Source organism: Melitaea cinxia, chromosome 13 (genome assembly GCF_905220565.1).
Source record: "Melitaea cinxia chromosome 13, ilMelCinx1.1, whole genome shotgun sequence".
Taxonomy (NCBI): domain Eukaryota; kingdom Metazoa; phylum Arthropoda; class Insecta; order Lepidoptera; family Nymphalidae; genus Melitaea; species Melitaea cinxia.
In genome coordinates, this window is record NC_059406.1 from 10,688,023 (window position 1) to 10,708,873 (window position 20,851).

At 42.7% G+C, this 20,851-nt stretch overlaps 1 protein-coding gene across 1 annotated transcript in view; it reads left to right on the forward strand.

Annotated features, from left to right (window-relative positions):
* LOC123659172 (dmX-like protein 2) overlaps positions 1-19,740 on the forward strand; it is a 72,417-nt gene extending 52,677 nt beyond the window's left edge. Inside the window, exons 44-63 of the mRNA XM_045594428.1 lie at positions 1,816-1,988; positions 2,178-2,278; positions 2,486-2,730; positions 3,103-3,294; positions 3,541-3,662; positions 4,022-4,164; positions 5,985-6,147; positions 8,645-8,747; positions 9,062-9,205; positions 9,688-9,869; positions 10,136-10,244; positions 11,105-11,188; positions 12,021-12,081; positions 12,598-12,827; positions 13,468-13,537; positions 13,625-13,699; positions 13,975-14,192; positions 14,983-15,088; positions 15,511-15,619; positions 18,153-19,740. Coding sequence (XP_045450384.1) covers positions 1,816-1,988; positions 2,178-2,278; positions 2,486-2,730; positions 3,103-3,294; positions 3,541-3,662; positions 4,022-4,164; positions 5,985-6,147; positions 8,645-8,747; positions 9,062-9,205; positions 9,688-9,869; positions 10,136-10,244; positions 11,105-11,188; positions 12,021-12,081; positions 12,598-12,827; positions 13,468-13,537; positions 13,625-13,699; positions 13,975-14,192; positions 14,983-15,088; positions 15,511-15,619; position 18,153 — 2,631 coding nt within the window. The 3' untranslated portion in view covers positions 18,154-19,740. The remainder of the gene's footprint in view (positions 1-1,815; positions 1,989-2,177; positions 2,279-2,485; positions 2,731-3,102; positions 3,295-3,540; positions 3,663-4,021; positions 4,165-5,984; positions 6,148-8,644; positions 8,748-9,061; positions 9,206-9,687; positions 9,870-10,135; positions 10,245-11,104; positions 11,189-12,020; positions 12,082-12,597; positions 12,828-13,467; positions 13,538-13,624; positions 13,700-13,974; positions 14,193-14,982; positions 15,089-15,510; positions 15,620-18,152) is intronic.
* The last annotated feature ends 1,111 nt before the right edge of the window (positions 19,741-20,851 follow it).

Sequence of the window (20,851 nt, forward strand, 5' to 3'; positions counted from 1 at the left end):
AGACAACCAAGGAGCTGGAAGGTGCTTAAATTTAATCGGCCTAATTGGCGCGTGGATGTCATACAGTTGAATGAGCTGCGTATTAAATAAGTCCACTTTCTTGTCTATAGTGTCAGCGTCAAAAACTGATGACCAATCTATGTGACAAGCATCGTCGCAGAGTTTACTTCTATCCATTCCCCCAAAGTTACGTCGCAGAAGTGTTTTACATTTTGCTTTTGGAGGACGAATTTTATACGAGAGGAAAATCAAGTCATGATAGGAAAACGCATCAGCGGAGCATTGTCCGTGCTTGGAAACTAAGTCAGGAGAAGAGACCAGGATTAGATCAAGAAGCGAAGGAATACACTTTTATTGTACATTAGAAAAAAATTCATCATCATTTCATTTCATTCTATGACAGTCCACTGCTGGACATAGGCCTCCATAAGCTCGCGCCAAAGATGGCGTAGTCACCACGCTAGGCAAGCGGGTTGGTGACCGAAAAAATTTAAGTACCTAAATTACAAAAACAAGAAAAAGTACAAAAGTCGGCCTTATCGCATAAAATAATTTCTCTCAGGCTATCATATATAGAATTTAGCCGTATTAGTAGAATAAATAAATATAAAACATTAAAAAATTTATACTAGGATACATATTGTGCCATAACCTAATAAAAAACTATCTATATTGTACATATTTATGTCATTGATGGACAGTGTCTGACCAATACCACTTGTCCCTGTTGGGTCACCATTTTCGATCCCGTGTCAGTCTATAACATGCCAATGCTGGACATATGTCTCTTTCTCCATTTAAGAAAAAGGAGAAGAATTGAAGCTGAATCCACCACACTGCTTCACTGCGGGTTTTCGGATATATTTTCTGTTATGAGTAACAATCTTTATCAGTAATTTATGATAACAAGCGAGACCGAAAGCTATAACTGCTTTCCGAAGCTCAGTGGGGAGATCCACAAGGACAGAAATCCGAAACGGAAAATAATTGTGTTTGCTCGCAAACGAAAAAAAAACCGACTTCAATTACATCGACGAGTAGTACAACGTAGATCGACGAAAATATAGTCAAGTAACTGCGCGGTATCAAATATTACTCAAAAAGTAGTTATCAGATCTCAATAAAATTTATATGTGACCACATGACAAACATCAGCTTTCGATTAAATTAAAAATTATTAAAATCGGTACACCCAGTAAAAAGTTATTGCGGATTTTCAAGAAGTTCCCTTGATTTCTCTGGGATCCCATCATCAGATCCTGGTTTCCTTATCATGGTACCAAACTAGGGATATCCCCTTTCCAACAAAAAAAGAATTATCAAAATCGGTACACCCAGTAAAAAGTTATTGTGGATTTTCAAGAGTTTCCCTCGATTTCTCTGGGATCACACCATCAGATCCTGGTTTTCTTATCATGGTACTAAACTTGGGATATGTCCTTTTCAACAAAAAAAGAATTATCAAAAATCGGTACATCCAGTAGAAAGTTATGTGGTATAATACAACGTAGGTCGACGAAAAAAGCGTCAAGTAAAAACGCATTATTAGATATAACTCGAAAAGTAGTTGTTAGATCTCAAATAAATTTAAATGGGACCAATTGGCACACACCACCTTTCGATTAAAAGAAAATTTGTCGAAATCGTTCCACCCAGTCAAAAGTTCTGATGTAACATACATAAAAAAAAAATACAGTCGAATTGAGAACCTCCTCCCTTTTTGGAAGTCGGTTAAAAAATGTATAAATACAAATTTGCAAACCAGTGTGGTTGTTGTCGTCATTACGTCAGGTTAAAGTTCGCCTCGTATTTCAGTCCGTAGCCCACGACATGCTGGGTACGATCGGCGAGCTCGGCATCCCGGGAGGTTCGGCCACTCGCATCCTGCATACCCTGAGAGAGCTCGCCGTGGCGCTGTCCGCTTGCATCTACCAGAGTCTGTGCGACTCGGACACCTTCAGCGTCAAGCATACGCAGCATTATGACGGGTGAGGTTTAGTTCGCTGGTTTTATACTACTATGTATTTAGTAGAAAATAGACTTAGTTATCTATTTGAGCTAGTAAATGAACTTTTTAATGTGGTTAATCCTAAGAAGATGTAAGAATACCATTGTAGTCGATTCAACAAATCTAAAAAGGGATTTTTTTCAAAAAGTATTATTTCTCAATATTGTAGGATGGTTGCTGACACACCTGCTACTAGCAACTTCCTAGTAAGACCGAGGCGATACTCTATAGAAGAGCTCACAGTCACTACGCCGCCTAATAAATGGCCAGGTAGATAAAAGTATATTATTACACATCATTTTGCAAAGCGTTGTGGTTGTTTGAAGCCTAATCACAGAATCTACTAACTTGATTTTTAAATCATTTTAGAAATGATGTTTATTTTGGAAGCTAAAGTACTTGAAAAACGAATAATTAAAATATTTTTTGCAAAATTTCAATTAGATTACCCGAATTAAGACTATTATATTATCGTAGGTGTATCAGCGCTTCGTGGCCTAGCACTTCGCGCATCAGAAGAGGAAGACGCTCCCCGACTTCCAGTTCTTCTCGCGGAAGCATTCTGCGCTGTGTATTTAGCTTTACTGGGGTGGGCGCTGGCGGCCAGAGACGCGCACTTACTGTACAGGCTAGCGGCCCATACTGCGGATAATAAAGCGCATTCTAAACTATTCGGGGGTGGAGTCAGAAGACTTCTGACCACAGCGCCAGCGCAACCACAAGTAACGTTATTAATTATTTTTTTTGGATTAACTAGTCTGCGTAATTTATTTCATAATTAATTTGTAGTTCTTTTGGACTTACACAAAAAAAAATGCTCAACTATGATGAAAAACACTTAAGGGTACAGGCCTTTGAAGACATTTTGGAAATCCACTAACCCTTAGTAAAGAAAGTTGGGAGATTGAACTCTAGTTTCTCTTTTGTCTTTGTCTTTGATCTAGTAGCATATTAACAGAATTTAATTGATATTGTAAATCCTTGTAGTTTTTTCAGACTGTATTATACACAATTTAAATATAACTATCTAGATCTAAGTGACTAAGAATTATACAAAAATTGAGGGAAAATAATTTTTATTATGGTTCTTACAGCCGAAGCTAGTTGAAAGGACCGAAGGCACCTCAGTCTGGTCGTCCCTAAGAGAGAAGAGAGCTCTGTTACACATGCGGTTACTTGGTCTTGGACCGACCGCGCCACATAAAAACATTCAAGAAGGACGACCCACATACAGGGAACAATTTGTTCCACCCCTCTGCAGTATACTGACCTTCTTACTAACTAAGGTATTACATCAAGGCTTGCTAGGTTACGCATAAGAATCTTATGTTTTCTTTTGCTTTCTTAAATGGATAGATGTCCTTAAGAATGTCTTTCATTATTTTATCTCCAGTTTTAACACTCACTTTTTTGATTTTATATAAAAAAATTGTCTTTAGTAGACAAAATAACAGATATTTACAGATGTTACACGAAAGTTAAGAATGATAAATTTTAGGAATAATAATTAAAATAATAACTTTCTTATTCAGCCCACTCCTGAACAAGATCCTGAAAACAATGATTACGATTCTGCGGAATCAGGAGCTGAAGATGCAGAGGAAAGCGGAAGTGAGCCTGATGACGATGACATCTTCGACACCTCTACTACAAAGTGAGCATTTTTTTTGAATTCCTTAATCCTTAAATACTTTTGTGTTGGTTTTCTAATACAATCTACAGTAGTATAATAGTGAAATATAAACAGGCTTTCATCGTATAAATACATGATTACAATCAATTTAGCCATTCTTAGCAACTGGCTGACAGTTATCGATTGTTTTAAACAATTAAAGAATTAGTATATAAAAATGGAACTACTTTACTGGTACAATTGAGTATTAATTTATACAGATTTATTGGAAAATTTTCAATAATTGAATATTTGAAACAGAAGATCAAAATTAAATCGATAACTAAACAATACCAATTACTATTTCGATAAATTAGCAGTAATGAAATAAAACTGTGTAGGACGGAGAAGCGGCGCAAGGGCGCGAACACGGAGCACTGCGACCCGGACTCGTACTCGTGGCACGTGATGCGCGTGGCCGTGCTGCGGCTGGCGCAGCACAAGCTGCAGCACTTCCTGCAGCTCTGCGGCATCGAGATGTCCGGTGCGCGGCTGTACCCTAGCTACTGGGGCGCGGGCGTTCACTGGGGATGCTTGTTACTCTAGCGCGCTAAACTACTCGTTGATTGCTCTTCGCATCGCGGGTTCGATTCCCGATCTGAGTAAATATTTGTATTTGTACAAAAAAAAAATTGGTCTGTGAGGAATGTGGATATTCCACCTGTACCTCTGAGAGCATGTTAAGCTGTTGGTCCTGGTTGTTATTTTAGACACCTAACAGCGATCTTACTTGTATTTGAAAATATATCCTCCGACTTGGAAGTTGAGCAGCATTGCGAATTGAGCTCAGACCCTTCTTCTACAAGGAGAAATAGGCATAGGCCTATGCTGGACATAGGTCCAGCATTCGGATTTACAGGCTGAATCAGCCACCAGCTAAAGCCACTTAACTGACCACATCAAAAATCGATACTTAACCGGAATAAAATAATAGTGAATGCCTTATTTTAAAATATGTTACTTCACCTTTTAATAGAGTACTTTCGGTAGTGATAAATAAATTATAAAATTTGATAAAAATTAAAATTTATGTAGAAATACACTTAAATATTCTGATTTGGAATCATAAAAGCACATTATTGTTTTATTATATGGAAATTAAAAGTCGTATATTTTAATCTGTATATCACGTGACCTAAAGCACGACCCGCCATGGTATGACGTCATATGGGCAAAAACAAAATTCTGTCAGTGCTGTAAACAGCTAGGTACATAATTATCTATCAACTTTAACTTCAAGGAGTAGTAGTTGTGCTCTTTCGTTAGTGCATTTCATTTGTAGCTATTTGTTTATTAAAATGCAAAAAGGTTTTGTAAAAACAAATAGTACGAATCTGCCAAAAATTGATTCAATGATAGTTGCTAAGTTTTTTGCACGTAACCCAGACTTCGGTTCTGTCGAATTTCGGAATGTTAAAACATCTTTGTAAGTATTACTTGTTATATTATACTGTTTTTTTATGTAAGTGCCAGGTATACCTAATTTGAAAAATAATGTTAGAAAGTGTTAGGTTATGTTTTATTCCTTTTGTTACTGCCAAATTAAGACTTAATAGTTTTTTTTTTAATACTATTATAGTATTTGTACAGCTAGACACTACACACCAACGATAGCTATTGTAATTCATTGTTTTACACAAAAACACTAAATATTAGTAGCTGTTAACGTTGAACGACAAAGAGTATATGTATAAGGTATTGAACTTTTGACTTATTGAACGAGTTCGGTCTTACATACGTCATACACGACCACCAAAATGGCTGATAGCGTTTTCACGGAAATAAAAAAGGTTTAAAATGTAATTTAATTTTATGGCATGAAAGCGTGTTTATTTTGCCAATTTTTTTTATGGCTTTTAAGGGAAAATCAAAATTTTCAAGTACTTTTACAAATATAGTGGAATACCCTATTCAAAAGAGTGATCCAGATTAATGGTGTCGTTTGTAAGTTATGCGCGTACATACATTTCGGTGATATATTATATAGATAATGTATATTATGCCAAACACAGTATACTATCGTCATACATCATGTGGGCAAATAGATAGTCGAGCAATGAAATTACGTAGTAAATGCCATAATCTTCGTTTTAAGATTTACACAAATTGTTCAATCGTGCGACGTGTCGACGTCCTGTCATCTTGACCGAATTGCCCGACAGTGCTGACAGCCACAAGACGCCGCGCCAAACTTCTTTTCCGTTCCGTATTAATGAATGTCTCCGACATATATACACATTATGTACAATTATTGATGTCAAGGTAAGAATGTGCTATGTAACGGTTCCGGTGTGTCGGTTCCAGAGCTGGCGACCACCAGTCCCACGGTGCACGGCGCGCTGCGGCGCTTGGAGCAGTGGCAGCAGCAGCTGAGCGAGGCGCTGGAGGCGCGAGCCTGCCCGCACGACTACATCCCCGGCTGCTTCCCCGACCAGCAGACCGCCGGCCCGCCCATCAACAAGTACAGGTAGCGAGGCCCGCACGACTACATCCCCGGCTGCTTCCCCGACCAGCAGACCGCCGGCCCGCCCATCAACAAGTACAGGTAGCGAGGCCCGCACGACTACATCCCCGGCTGCTTCCCCGACCAGCAGACCGCCGGCCCGCCCATCAACAAGTACAGGTAGCGAGGCCCGCACGACTACATCCCCGGCTGCTTCCCCGACCAGCAGACCGCCGGCCCGCCCATCAACAAGTACAGGTAGCGAGGCCCGCACGACTACATCCCCGGCTGCTTCCCCGACCAGCAGACCGCCGGCCCGCCCATCAACAAGTACAGGTAGCGAGGCCCGCACGACTACATCCCCGGCTGCTTCCCCGACCAGCAGACCGCCGGCCCGCCCATCAACAAGTACAGGTAGCGAGGCCCGCACGACTACATCCCCGGCTGCTTCCCCGACCAGCAGACCGCCGGCCCGCCCATCAACAAGTACAGGTAGCGAGGCCCGCACGACTACATCCCCGGCTGCTTCCCCGACCAGCAGACCGCCGGCCCGCCCATCAACAAGTACAGGTAGCGAGGCCCGCACGACTACATCCCCGGCTGCTTCCCCGACCAGCAGACCGCCGGCCCGCCCATCAACAAGTACAGGTAGCGAGGCCCGCACGACTACATCCCCGGCTGCTTCCCCGACCAGCAGACCGCCGGCCCGCCCATCAACAAGTACAGGTAGCGAGGCCCGCACGACTACATCCCCGGCTGCTTCCCCGACCAGCAGACCGCCGGCCCGCCCATCAACAAGTACAGGTAGCGAGGCCCGCACGACTACATCCCCGGCTGCTTCCCCGACCAGCAGACCGCCGGCCCGCCCATCAACAAGTACAGGTAGCGAGGCCCGCACGACTACATCCCCGGCTGCTTCCCCGACCAGCAGACCGCCGGCCCGCCCATCAACAAGTACAGGTAGCGAGGCCCGCACGACTACATCCCCGGCTGCTTCCCCGACCAGCAGACCGCCGGCCCGCCCATCAACAAGTACAGGTAGCGAGGCCCGCACGACTACATCCCCGGCTGCTTCCCCGACCAGCAGACCGCCGGCCCGCCCATCAACAAGTACAGGTAGCGAGGCCCGCACGACTACATCCCCGGCTGCTTCCCCGACCAGCAGACCGCCGGCCCGCCCATCAACAAGTACAGGTAGCGAGGCCCGCACGACTACATCCCCGGCTGCTTCCCCGACCAGCAGACCGCCGGCCCGCCCATCAACAAGTACAGGTAGCGAGGCCCGCACGACTACATCCCCGGCTGCTTCCCCGACCAGCAGACCGCCGGCCCGCCCATCAACAAGTACAGGTAGCGAGGCCCGCACGACTACATCCCCGGCTGCTTCCCCGACCAGCAGACCGCCGGCCCGCCCATCAACAAGTACAGGTAGCGAGGCCCGCACGACTACATCCCCGGCTGCTTCCCCGACCAGCAGACCGCCGGCCCGCCCATCAACAAGTACAGGTAGCGAGGCCCGCACGACTACATCCCCGGCTGCTTCCCCGACCAGCAGACCGCCGGCCCGCCCATCAACAAGTACAGGTAGCGAGGCCCGCACGACTACATCCCCGGCTGCTTCCCCGACCAGCAGACCGCCGGCCCGCCCATCAACAAGTACAGGTAGCGAGGCCCGCACGACTACATCCCCGGCTGCTTCCCCGACCAGCAGACCGCCGGCCCGCCCATCAACAAGTACAGGTAGCGAGGCCCGCACGACTACATCCCCGGCTGCTTCCCCGACCAGCAGACCGCCGGCCCGCCCATCAACAAGTACAGGTAGCGAGGCCCGCACGACTACATCCCCGGCTGCTTCCCCGACCAGCAGACCGCCGGCCCGCCCATCAACAAGTACAGGTAGCGAGGCCCGCACGACTACATCCCCGGCTGCTTCCCCGACCAGCAGACCGCCGGCCCGCCCATCAACAAGTACAGGTAGTGAAGCACGCTCTACTACAGCCCGCACATCAACAAACAAGTACAAGTAGCGAGACCACTCCGACTATACCATAATTCATAATTGGGTACTATATTCAAATCGGTATACTTAAAACTTAGTAAAAATTCTTATTTTTAAGTTTAATCCAAAGGTTGAAAGAAATTGCTTTACATGATAAGGCCGGCTTTTATACATTTTGTTATTTTTGTAATTTACTATATTTTCTATTTCTGGCGTACAATAAAGAATGCATTATTATTATTAATAAAAAGCTGTAATTATACTTTTGTGTTTAAAAAATCTTTTACAATAATCTACATACGACACAAGGGTGAAAAAAAAGAAATATATAATAAACGTACCTACTTTTTTTATAAGGAATTGGTTTGGATGAAATCAGATTACAAATTTGGTTGGAGTATGATTGACAAATATATAACACTCGCGGAATTTTTATTTTATATTATCGAAGTTTTTATTGATGACCCGGTCTTTTTATAGTCGGTTAATATAATTATAGTTTGACCTTTGTTACATTTTCAGATGTCTCTTGGAAAAACACAACACACCATTCAACTCGGCACTATATAGCGCGGCGCCGGCTCAACGGCTATGGAACTTCTTAGTTCGACAAGAACAAGTTCAAGTAAGATTTATTATTTAAGTTACGATATCATTTCTTTTTAATGAAGTGTATGACAGTAATAAAATATAGCATATATATAGATTTTAAATTAATAATTGCACTTTTGCTCCTATATTCCTCAAGTAATACTGTATATAGCTTTGCTTTTGCAAGTTTCTCTAGAAGTCTAAATCAAAATTTTCTATATCATTAAATTATATTGATGGTTACCATCTATTATTGAAACTTAACATATTAATATAATAATGGATATATCTAAAGGTATCTTCCACGTATTTAAAGTCAGACATCTGACATGATATGACCTGCCGCAGGAGGTGTTCATCCGCGCTGTGTTTTCCCGGCACCGTTCGAGTGAGGCTCGCTCGGCGCCCACCCGCGCGCTGGAAGACGATCACGGAGCCGTGAGAATCATACACAAAGAGCAGGACTCCATCGCTGCCTTCTGCCTCAACCGGGTACGTATTTTTTTTTTATACAACTAGGTCGGCATGCAAGCGTACAGCCCACCTAATGGTAAGCGGTTACCGTAGCCTACAGACACTTGTAATACTAGAAGCATCGAAGGGTGTTGCCGACCTTACCTCCGACACTCCCCAGGAGCTTTGACCACCTACTCAAAACAGGAACACAACACTATTTGATTGCAGTCTTATTCAGTTATGATCTTCTGTAAGGTTGAGGTACTTCTCCAGTGAGGCTGCCCGAGATAAACTACTTTACTACGTACTTAATAATACCGTTTACGTTACGTAATAATACCGTTTATTTAGTTACAAAAAATACGATACTTTGAACACATATTTAATTATTTATACGTTATTTCTTTTACCTAAGCATAGCTGAACAACCCTGAACACACACACGCACAAACATTACCCTCCTTCTGCAGTAGGATTAAAAAAAATGTAACTCTTAATAAAAATTTGTAATCATTCAGGTGGGCGGCGGTCTCCTGGCAGTGGCCACGGCTCGTGAAGTGCAAGAGATGGACGTATCGCTGCTCCTGAAGGGCGGCGCGTGCTGGGCGGAAGACGAGTGCGAGGTCGATCTTCTGGCCCTATCCTCAGACCCGGCGTCCTTACCGGATACCGGTTTCCTGCTTATACAGCATCATGATAAGTAAGTAAACTCTTCTTTAGAAAAAATTCTAGACTAATAAAATTTGCACTTGTATCATAAATCCATTTTTTTTAAATAATTGAAAAAAGAAGGTTAAGCGAGTATTAACAGAATGTTACAGTGAGTGTACAAAACTTATGTTTCAGCCCTTTTTGGCTATATACTTATTTTATAAACCTACATATGTTATGGATAATATAATGACATGACGTCTCTCAAAAATTAAATCGAACCACCTTTTTCACGAATTCCATTACTTGTGATAGATCAAATGGCGGTTCTGTACCCGGCACGGGTAACAGTTCACCGCTCAACCCCAATGCACCGCAGGCTCCCGTTGGGATGGCCGGCCAGAGCGGCAGGGGTACTAGCGTGGTAAGACTTGTAACATTTAATACCATTAACAAGGAAACATATAAAGGTTACTAATATAGCTTGTAGCATTTTAATTAATTTTATAGCTTGTAGCATTTTAATTAATTATAATATTTTATTATTAATTAATACTGTCTTATCACTTATCAGCTATATATTAATATTACTGCATTATACAGAATAAAACTAAACCACTTGTTGAAAATGTTAATATCATCATGGAAATTACAAAAACAGTTTCTTAAGTTCTATTCCAACTAATATAAAATTCACAGCACGAGCGAAGGGCAAGCCAATCAAAACCAACTGGTCACGAAGCGTACGTTGTCACAGTACGTGTACGATGTATTTACTAACGACGTGTGTCTTATTTATGAATGAGATAGTGAAATTATTCCTAACTCCTCTTGTTGGGTGTTTAAAATATGTTTTTGTTATGTCTGAGCTTGACATTCGGTCTCAATAAACAAAAAACTTAAGAAAGATTAATTTCTTTCATTCTCTCATTCATCAAGCATTGGGCAGTTGGTACGGTGTGGGTATGGTGTTTGTTTTTACGTGGTATTGTTTCGTGTCGCCAACGCGCTTCGCTTGTACTTTTATAATACTAACAACCTAAAACCGTCTGCGATTAATACTCTGCGATAGTAATTTTAGTTGCGTATAATCATAAATATATAAACTATAATATATATTAATTATGAGATTGTAGAAGTATTCTTAGGAGGTGTATCTTAGGATTTTCAAGCTCCTGATTTTGGCGATCGGATCTTAAGCGTAGGTCTCTTTTGGTTCAGTCTCAATGAGAATATGCGAGCGTGAGTGTAAGATGTATGGGTGTAACCGAGTGTTGGCCGCAGGTGAAGGGCCTGCAGTTCCCGGGTTGCCACGACGCGAAATACTGTCGCCTGGTGCTGCATCGCTCCAAGCTTCTCATGAAACCGGTCAGTGGTAACCGTGTCCCCCTCCCCCTACCTTGTCCCTTTCCTCGCCCGATTTTACTAGAAATAACTCCTACACACAAATGTTTGCCAGGTATGTAATACTGCGTTACTACTCTGATTCGCGTTTGGTTTTATTCCACCATTAATACTGATTTGTACTACTGAAATGCCGAGAAAATATTCAATTTGTATAGTTTCGTAGTGACTTATCTGGTGGACATAATCCCATGCACAACCATTTTACTACTTCTCCTTCTTCACGAATTTGCACCCTATTTTTTAAATACTGCAATTCCGCAGTACTTCTGGTCTTCGTTGTGTATTTTTTTCTATTTTGTTTTGTGGTCTTTTATTTTCTATCACGAGCCAGTGTCCATTGGTTTCTTTACCTTTTTGGTTTAAATCATTCTTGTTTTATTTTGTTCATCTCATTGTAGTTTATGCAGACTTAAAATAATTATCAGTATAGTGTTTTTATTTTTCAATCGTTTTTCGTTTTAGGCTTTAACTGTAAAATGAGAATCATTGCTTTTCGTTTTTCCTGGAGCTTTACTGTTAGCTGTATCAATATATCTCAATTGGCTTTTACTGTTTTTAGCAATAGCTTTTGTTAATTATTAATGATGTTATTGTTATGTTAGAATATAGAAAAAAAATATACTTTTATTGTTAAAATATTTAGATATATTTTCAATCATCATTTATACATAAAAATATCAACATATTTATATGAATGACGTTGTATACCTGTTAATATTTGTTTTTATAGAAAAAAAAAATGATAATTCCTTATTTGTTAAGTTTGGATTAATATTTTCATAATTTTATTCAGGTACTAAAACACAAAATTGACAATATTAAACGAATGGCCGCGCATCCTTCTCAACCATTATGTAAGTAACGACAGATTTTTAGTTTTCTCTTATCTGACATGGAGACAGAGACAACATATTTTACATTTTTATATGTAGGAAAAACATACCAACATAGAAAAAGTCATAACATTCGAAAAGTAATTAAAAAATAAATAAAACAATTGCAGTAAATCTGAGTTTCATGCATACTTATTCATATTAAAACTTACCTGATTTTTTTTTTACAGCTTTAATAAAATTCCCTTGAAAACCAATTTTGATAACTTTGGCCTCAATATTAAGATTTTTATAGGAACTAGAAAAAAATGATTTAAATTTTTTAAACTTAAAACTAGCAATAGTGCTCACCATTTTTTTTACCTTACAATTCTCCTACACAGAGAAAGACACCTATAGACTTACACTCAGCCTCACTCCCCCGTTCGAGGCTAAATCGTATTCGATCAATATCTTTATGTATAAACTTGCCAACGCTATAATAAAATAAGTCAGTTCGCTCAAAGCGGCGTCGACAATAATTGTGGTCCTTGTCAGACCTGACGGGCGGCGCGGACGGCTCGGTGCAGCTGTGGGAGTGGGGGCACCCGTCGTGCGTGTGGTCGCCGCGCGCGCCCGGCGCCTTCGCCAAGGTGACGCGCGTGCGCTTCTCCGACTACGGCAACAAGTTCGCGGCCTCCGACGCGGACGGCAACCTGGCGCTGTGGCAGCTGCACCCGCCCGCGCAGCAGCCCGGCCAGCCGCACGCCTCGCCGCGGCCCTTCTTCGTGAGTACCACTTGGCGATGCGTTGGCGCCCACAGCGCGGGCGGCTGGGGCAAACATTTGTATTGGCCATACAGATGTTTGCTTTGGTTTGGGCGATTGTGCAGGAGTAAATTTTAGTCGGTGATTTGAGGGTTAGGCGTTTATTATTGTTAGTATTATAATGCTCTGTGCCTGTGGTGTTGGTTGATAGCTACCCGAATACGTCGGTACGAACGAATGGTTAAATGTTTAAATGTTAAATGTTCGCCAGTATCCCACACTGTCTCCCACTTCGTGCGAACCGCAAGCTAGATCTGCGAGTTGACTGTTGACCCGCTAACGACATGCGCGCTCTTTTCCTTAATAGCACTAATGCCGTTATTTTAAAGAATATTATCGGATATATTATCGCTGTATTGTCAAGGCTCACCCAACTAGGAAGCGAAAAGAAAGAAAGAGGACGCTGTGTCAGTAACTACCCGTTTATCCACAGACCTTGGTGTTTGAAAATTAGTATATTCTTTTTTTTACTTTTTTTTTTCTAAACTAATTGGAGACAATCAATGACAAGACATGTATAGAGCAAGGAGCGCCGCCCCTTTGCTCCCCGCGCCCGCCCTGTATTTCCGCGACTCACTTTCACCTATTTTTATGTTTTCAGACTCACCAGTGTCACAGTAAAGGGATAAGCGATTTCGTTTTCCTCGGTTCCTGTAGTTTAGTCGCCACAGGTAATTGGTAACTTTGTTAAAATGTACGTTTATTTAAAAGATGTAAAAGTTTTCAATAACAATGTGTTATTATTATTTTCTTTCTAGCGGGTCATAGTTCTGAAAGCAAGAATGTCGCCATATGGGACACCTTGATGCCCATTAAGAAAGCTCTAGTGGTTTGTGAGTATTTTTAATTTATTACTATGTGCCTGTAGTGAATATATTATAATATTGGCTAATCTCATAAGAAAACTACGAAGGAACAACAAATAATTGGTGATACGAATGTCTGTCTATACAAGACGGTAATCACTTAACAAGCATATATGTTTTTGCCTCTATATATTTAAACGAAATATCGCCTATGCGAGGGTTCGTTCAATGGGCTCGCGGCGGCGCGACGACAAGTAGTGTGCGCGTGTGCGCGTGTGAGTAACGCGGAGCGGTCGGTGCAGCGTGGACGTGCCACGAGGGCGGCGCGGCGTGCGTGTGCTGGGCGGCGCAGGCGGGCGCGCTGGTGTCGTGCGGGCGGCGCGGCGACGTGCTGGTGTGGGACCCGCGCGCGCGCGCGCCGCGCCACAAGCTCAGCGCGCACCACGCGCCCATCAAGTGCGTGGCGCTGTCGCCGCGCGAGGACTACTACGCCATCGGCGCCGCCGACGGCGACATCAAGGTGACCTGTGTCTGCCGTCCTACTCGACGATTGCCCTTCCCGTTTTAATTTGTCTCAAATAATTTCATTCGGGTGTTTAAGAAATGTAAATAGTAGATTATTAACCTAGGAGATAAAGCAGTGTCTTCTGTCGCGGGTGACGATTTAAATCGCGAGCGTAACGAAGGACTCGAGGTTTACTCCCGAGCGTAGGAATTTAAGACGAGTCTTGATTGTAGCGAGGGATTTAAGTTCACCCAAGACTAAGACAGCTTTGTCACCGAGGAAAATACTCCACTTTTCGTACCATTTGCGAAAAACAATTAAAAGTAAAAGCTAACATTCGAAACATTGGTCCAATTATTGATAGAGAGAGTTACATTTTCTACATTTTTTTATGTATTTGAAGAAAACAAAAACGCGGCAAATTCCTAGACTAATATTTTTTTGTCGGAAAAACAAAGGCATCAAGCTCATACGGCCTCGTCGGTTTTCGTAATTTTATTTAATAATCATAACTGCATAATAAATGCGTACATATTTAACAGGAAAAAAAATATATTTAACCGGTCACCTGTGACATGTGCTCAACGTTTTTTTTTTTTTTTTTATTTAATTTTTAATGAACCTTCAGACTGACCAGTGTAGATCGGCAACCATATTGTGAACATTAAACAAAACTTTCTTTTTTGCCTTAAATGACCTCCAATGACCATTATTTTATTTTCACGCACGACCCTGTGCGTAAACATTTTATTCGCGCTTAGCTAAGTTTTAATCTGTTTCATCTCAAAACATTTTTTCGACACAGGTCTTTTCGTTAGCGACGCACCAGTTACTGCATACATTTGCAGGAGAACATGCTAGAAGCTCTTTCTTCAAACACATCGGTCAAGGCGTTACACAAATACACATAGGTAATTAATTTGTATTTTTGAACAATTTTTAATTTTGATGTTTTTTATTTAATTTTATATTTAAGTGACATATTTTTGAAATTTAAATATATTTAAATAATGACCACGTTTTTATGTGATTTTTTTTTCAAATTTGCTTCGACTAAGTTATTGTATTTTATTCGCGTTGTACTAGTACAAAGAAATTTACTCTGTCTGACCCATCGTTCCTGTAATTTGAGTTGGTTAGTTACCGTTAGTATTAAATGTGGCTAAAGCGCTAAAGTTTCAAGATTTAAATTTCTTTAAAATATCTTAAGCTAGATGTCAAATGAACGCATTTTCTAAACCCATAAATCAGCTTAAAGATTTCAAGTGCTTAAGTATAGCTAGCATAAAGTAACCGTAGCTAGTAAGTAACAAAGCCGCGTGGCGGTCCGCAGACGGCGCGGGGCGGCTGTTCTCGTGCGGCGCGGACGGCACCATGAAGGTGCGCAAGCTGCCCGAGCGCGACGTGCCGCACGCGCACCACGCGCACCACCACTACGCGTAGTAAGTAACAAGTAACAAAGCCGCGTGGCGGTCCGCAGACGGCGCGGGGCGGCTGTTCTCGTGCGGCGCGGACGGCACCATGAAGGTGCGCAAGCTGCCCGAGCGCGACGTGCCGCACGCGCACCACGCGCACCACCACTACGCGTAGTAAGTAACAAGTAACAAAGCCGCGTGGCGGTCCGCAGACGGCGCGGGGCGGCTGTTCTCGTGCGGCGCGGACGGCACCATGAAGGTGCGCAAGCTGCCCGAGCGCGACGTGCCGCACGCGCACCACGCGCACCACCACTACGCGTAGTAAGTAACAAGTAACAAAGCCGCGTGGCGGTCCGCAGACGGCGCGGGGCGGCTGTTCTCGTGCGGCGCGGACGGCACCATGAAGGTGCGCAAGCTGCCCGAGCGCGACGTGCCGCACGCGCACCACGCGCACCACCACTACGCGTAGTAAGTAACAAGTAACAAAGCCGCGTGGCGGTCCGCAGACGGCGCGGGGCGGCTGTTCTCGTGCGGCGCGGACGGCACCATGAAGGTGCGCAAGCTGCCCGAGCGCGACGTGCCGCACGCGCACCACGCGCACCACCACTACGCGTAGTAAGTAACAAGTAACAAAGCCGCGTGGCGGTCCGCAGACGGCGCGGGGCGGCTGTTCTCGTGCGGCGCGGACGGCACCATGAAGGTGCGCAAGCTGCCCGAGCGCGACGTGCCGCACGCGCACCACGCGCACCACCACTACGCGTAGTAAGTAACAAGTAACAAAGCCGCGTGGCGGTCCGCAGACGGCGCGGGGCGGCTGTTCTCGTGCGGCGCGGACGGCACCATGAAGGTGCGCAAGCTGCCCGAGCGCGACGTGCCGCACGCGCACCACGCGCACCACCACTACGCGTAGTAAGTAACAAGTAACAAAGCCGCGTGGCGGTCCGCAGACGGCGCGGGGCGGCTGTTCTCGTGCGGCGCGGACGGCACCATGAAGGTGCGCAAGCTGCCCGAGCGCGACGTGCCGCACGCGCACCACGCGCACCACCACTACGCGTAGTAAGTAACAAGTAACAAAGCCGCGTGGCGGTCCGCAGACGGCGCGGGGCGGCTGTTCTCGTGCGGCGCGGACGGCACCATGAAGGTGCGCAAGCTGCCCGAGCGCGACGTGCCGCACGCGCACCACGCGCACCACCACTACGCGTAGTAAGTAACAAGTAACAAAGCCGCGTGGCGGTCCGCAGACGGCGCGGGGCGGCTGTTCTCGTGCGGCGCGGACGGCACCATGAAGGTGCGCAAGCTGCCCGAGCGCGACGTGCCGCACGCGCACCACGCGCACCACCACTACGCGTAGTAAGTAACAAGTAACAAAGCCGCGTGGCGGTCCGCAGACGGCGCGGGGCGGCTGTTCTCGTGCGGCGCGGACGGCACCATGAAGGTGCGCAAGCTGCCCGAGCGCGACGTGCCGCACGCGCACCACGCGCACCACCACTACGCGTAGTAAGTAACAAGTAACAAAGCCGCGTGGCGGTCCGCAGACGGCGCGGGGCGGCTGTTCTCGTGCGGCGCGGACGGCACCATGAAGGTGCGCAAGCTGCCCGAGCGCGACGTGCCGCACGCGCACCACGCGCACCACCACTACGCGTAGTAAGTAACAAGTAACAAAGCCGCGTGGCGGTCCGCAGACGGCGCGGGGCGGCTGTTCTCGTGCGGCGCGGACGGCACCATGAAGGTGCGCAAGCTGCCCGAGCGCGACGTGCCGCACGCGCACCACGCGCACCACCACTACGCGTAGTAAGTAACAAGTAACAAAGCCGCGTGGCGGTCCGCAGACGGCGCGGGGCGGCTGTTCTCGTGCGGCGCGGACGGCACCATGAAGGTGCGCAAGCTGCCCGAGCGCGACGTGCCGCACGCGCACCACGCGCACCACCACTACGCGTAGTAAGTAACAAGTAACAAAGCCGCGTGGCGGTCCGCAGACGGCGCGGGGCGGCTGTTCTCGTGCGGCGCGGACGGCACCATGAAGGTGCGCAAGCTGCCCGAGCGCGACGTGCCGCACGCGCACCACGCGCACCACCACTACGCGTAGTAAGTAACAAGTAACAAAACCGCGTGGCGGTCCGCAGACGGCGCGGGGCGGCTGTTCTCGTGCGTTTAAACGAAAAATACACTTGATATCTCGATTTAGCCCCTCATCGTGATATTTCGTGATATTTTGCAGAACTGGTCATCGCTCACGTGATTAATGGACGACCCCTTATTAGGGAACTCAAAAGATCAGATCTCGCTTAAATTTAAATGATCGTCTCAAGCACTAGCTTTCGAACTAAAAAGAGTCATCAAAATAACACTCAGTAAAAAAATTGAAAACTGTTGTCCTCAAAAATGTGATTCCACAGTGTGAGTCCACATTCCTTATGGGCTAGCTTTCATCAAAATGCAGAATGCAGCAAAGCAGAATATCACTTTAGTCACAAGCCAAGGATCAAAGGCGTCAAATTAAAAAATATGGTGACACAAGTTACAGGTGAGATGTTTAATGTTTTATTTTGCATGTTTTCAGGTTTAGAAAGGAACAGAGCGAGGTGTCCGCGGTCCGCGAACGATGTGACGTCTGTTCATCTCAGTTCAGGTCGCGATTATACGCCGTTAGACTAGTCACTGAGTAGGCGATGTTATATTTTATAGCGTAATACGTATAATGTTTATGAATCTTTAGTTATTACTAGTACGAAATATTCGCTATTTTTATCTTAACCTCATCCTAGATGAGATATACGAGTTATTTATTGAAGTGGTGTGCTCGCGTCGGCATTGAGCGACTATTCGAGTGCAATAAATCTTTGCAAACTTATGATTTCGATCGCGATCGAAGCCTTTCCTTGTTAAAATAATCCCTTGAGATATTTAGCTTATACGAGTGCACTTATATTTGTAACTTGTTGACGCATAATAAAATGTATACTTCTATTATATATCGTGCGTTCGTTGTCGTGGCTTAATATGTGTAATATTTAAATATATATCACTATGTAACCATATTATCGGTTCGCGTCCTACGAAATTCTCGGAACGTTCATTGTAATCGATGACATAAAATTATGTAAACCTCATTAGTTTTCGCATCCTATATCATAGGTGTAAGTGTTTTTATTGTTTATGTGAATGTGATCTTTTCCAAATTACACGTCCACTTTGATTTCTAAAAGCAATACATTCTTTGAAATCATGATAATAGAAGCAATAAAGCGGATATACATAACATATCGCGGTGACAGACAGTATTATGGATCACAGAATGAACGATGGATGCAATATTATTTTTTAAATATATTTTTACACAAATGCTTCAAACTGTACATTTATGCGTATTTGCAATGTGATATAATCTGGAAACAGACATTATACCGGCATTTTATTCCAATAAAATATTTTATTAACTATTAAAATTGGTTACCACAAATGCATGTATGCGTATGTAATTTATTTTTGTAAAATTTCATTTTCTATCTAATTCATGTAGGATTTAGAAAACTTTTAGTTGAATTTCGATTTAAACTCACAATTGTGGTATATTTAACTAAAGCATTTTTCTTGTATTAAATTATTTTTATTAAGGCACTGTATCGTATATTTAATCACATCTTATGGTAAACGTATGAAGTTTCAAGAGACTCATTCTGTTTGCTATATAAATATATGTAACTAATACACAGACCTACACTGTCAAAAGACATTTCATTAGACAGTTTTGTTATTTTTATCAGTTAACTAATTGTAATATTTTAGGTTAATATTATTTAATCGCCAAAGTTATGTACATAATGTACGTTTTAAATTCGTTTTTAAATAAGTTACCAAAATTGTAGATCATATCTTTTAAAATTCGCACAATCTTGCAATAAATTCGATTGGAATAATAAAAAAGAACCCAAAAAACTCAAAATATAACACATTATCAAATGAACAAATATTTTTTAACTCTTGAATATATATTACAATTTATAATGTCATAAATTAATATGTTTACGTGAGCTTATATCTGCGAACAATATTATTACATTTAGTAAATGAAAATGTCTAGGTAATTTGTATATAACTTCGTCCAATTATGGAATAGCAGATTATAAAATAAAATATAGGAAAAAGAAGAATTCACACTTATTTATATCCTCTTCAAATCCAATTTTAATCAACGATTATCAAATAAAATATACCTATAAAATACTGTTGATTTATTTTTAATTCTTTAAGGTGTGAAGTATTTGAGTTTAAAAAGTAAACTTCGTTAATGTTACAATTATTTAACTTTCTTTTTATTGGCAGGTTTGTAAATAACAAAACGATCTCACTATTAACTGTTTTGTCAAATAATAATTATTGTTTAATTGAATTTATCATCCTTGGCGATTTTTAAATAAATACTTCAGTATATGCATGTATCGTATAAACATTTGTTCAATTTAATTTAATTGTTAATAAGTTCGAAAAAAAAGAAAAAATTTTTCAATATAAAAAGTAAAAGATAAATATTATATTTCAGTCAATTTATAGAGTAACATTCTTTGCGAGATTCAAATTCTAGTGTCTATATTATCAACATAAACTTAATTCAACTGTTATAAAAATAAATATCTACAACATCTACAATATCGACGTCTATCCGGTGTTAAATATGCCTACTTAGATCATTTTTAAGAAATATGTAAAAGATGTGATTGTACACATGTTACGTCTGTGTTAAAATAATAAACATAAATTATGGAATATGATAATATTTAATGCTTATGTTGTTTTAATTATGAAAGAACGTTTAAAATAAAGGTTAATTTAATTCATGTGTTTTATTTCTGTCTCAATATAGTGGTAACTAATGAAAACAATTCAAATCAACGTAAGTTTACTTAATGGAGGAAAATCAACAAAGGACAACTTTATTATTATAATTCTTCTTCTTCTTCTTCCTCTTCCTCTTCCTCTTCTTCTTCTTCTTCTTCTTCTAACACAGGCAGGGCGTATTACTGGAATACTTTTGTCTTCAAGCATTGCGGAATCTTCAAAGTAGATAATGTCGACTAAATAATGAGAAACGTGTTTCGACACGAAAAAATTCTGTGTTTCCGCTTAAAGTGAAAATAGAAATGCTCATTCAATGTCAACGAATAAACTATACGATCGATAAAAAAATATATATGATATATAAAATAAGATCGTCTGTAGCTTCAACTTCACTGTCAGCGAAAATTGTTCGTGATCCAGCAC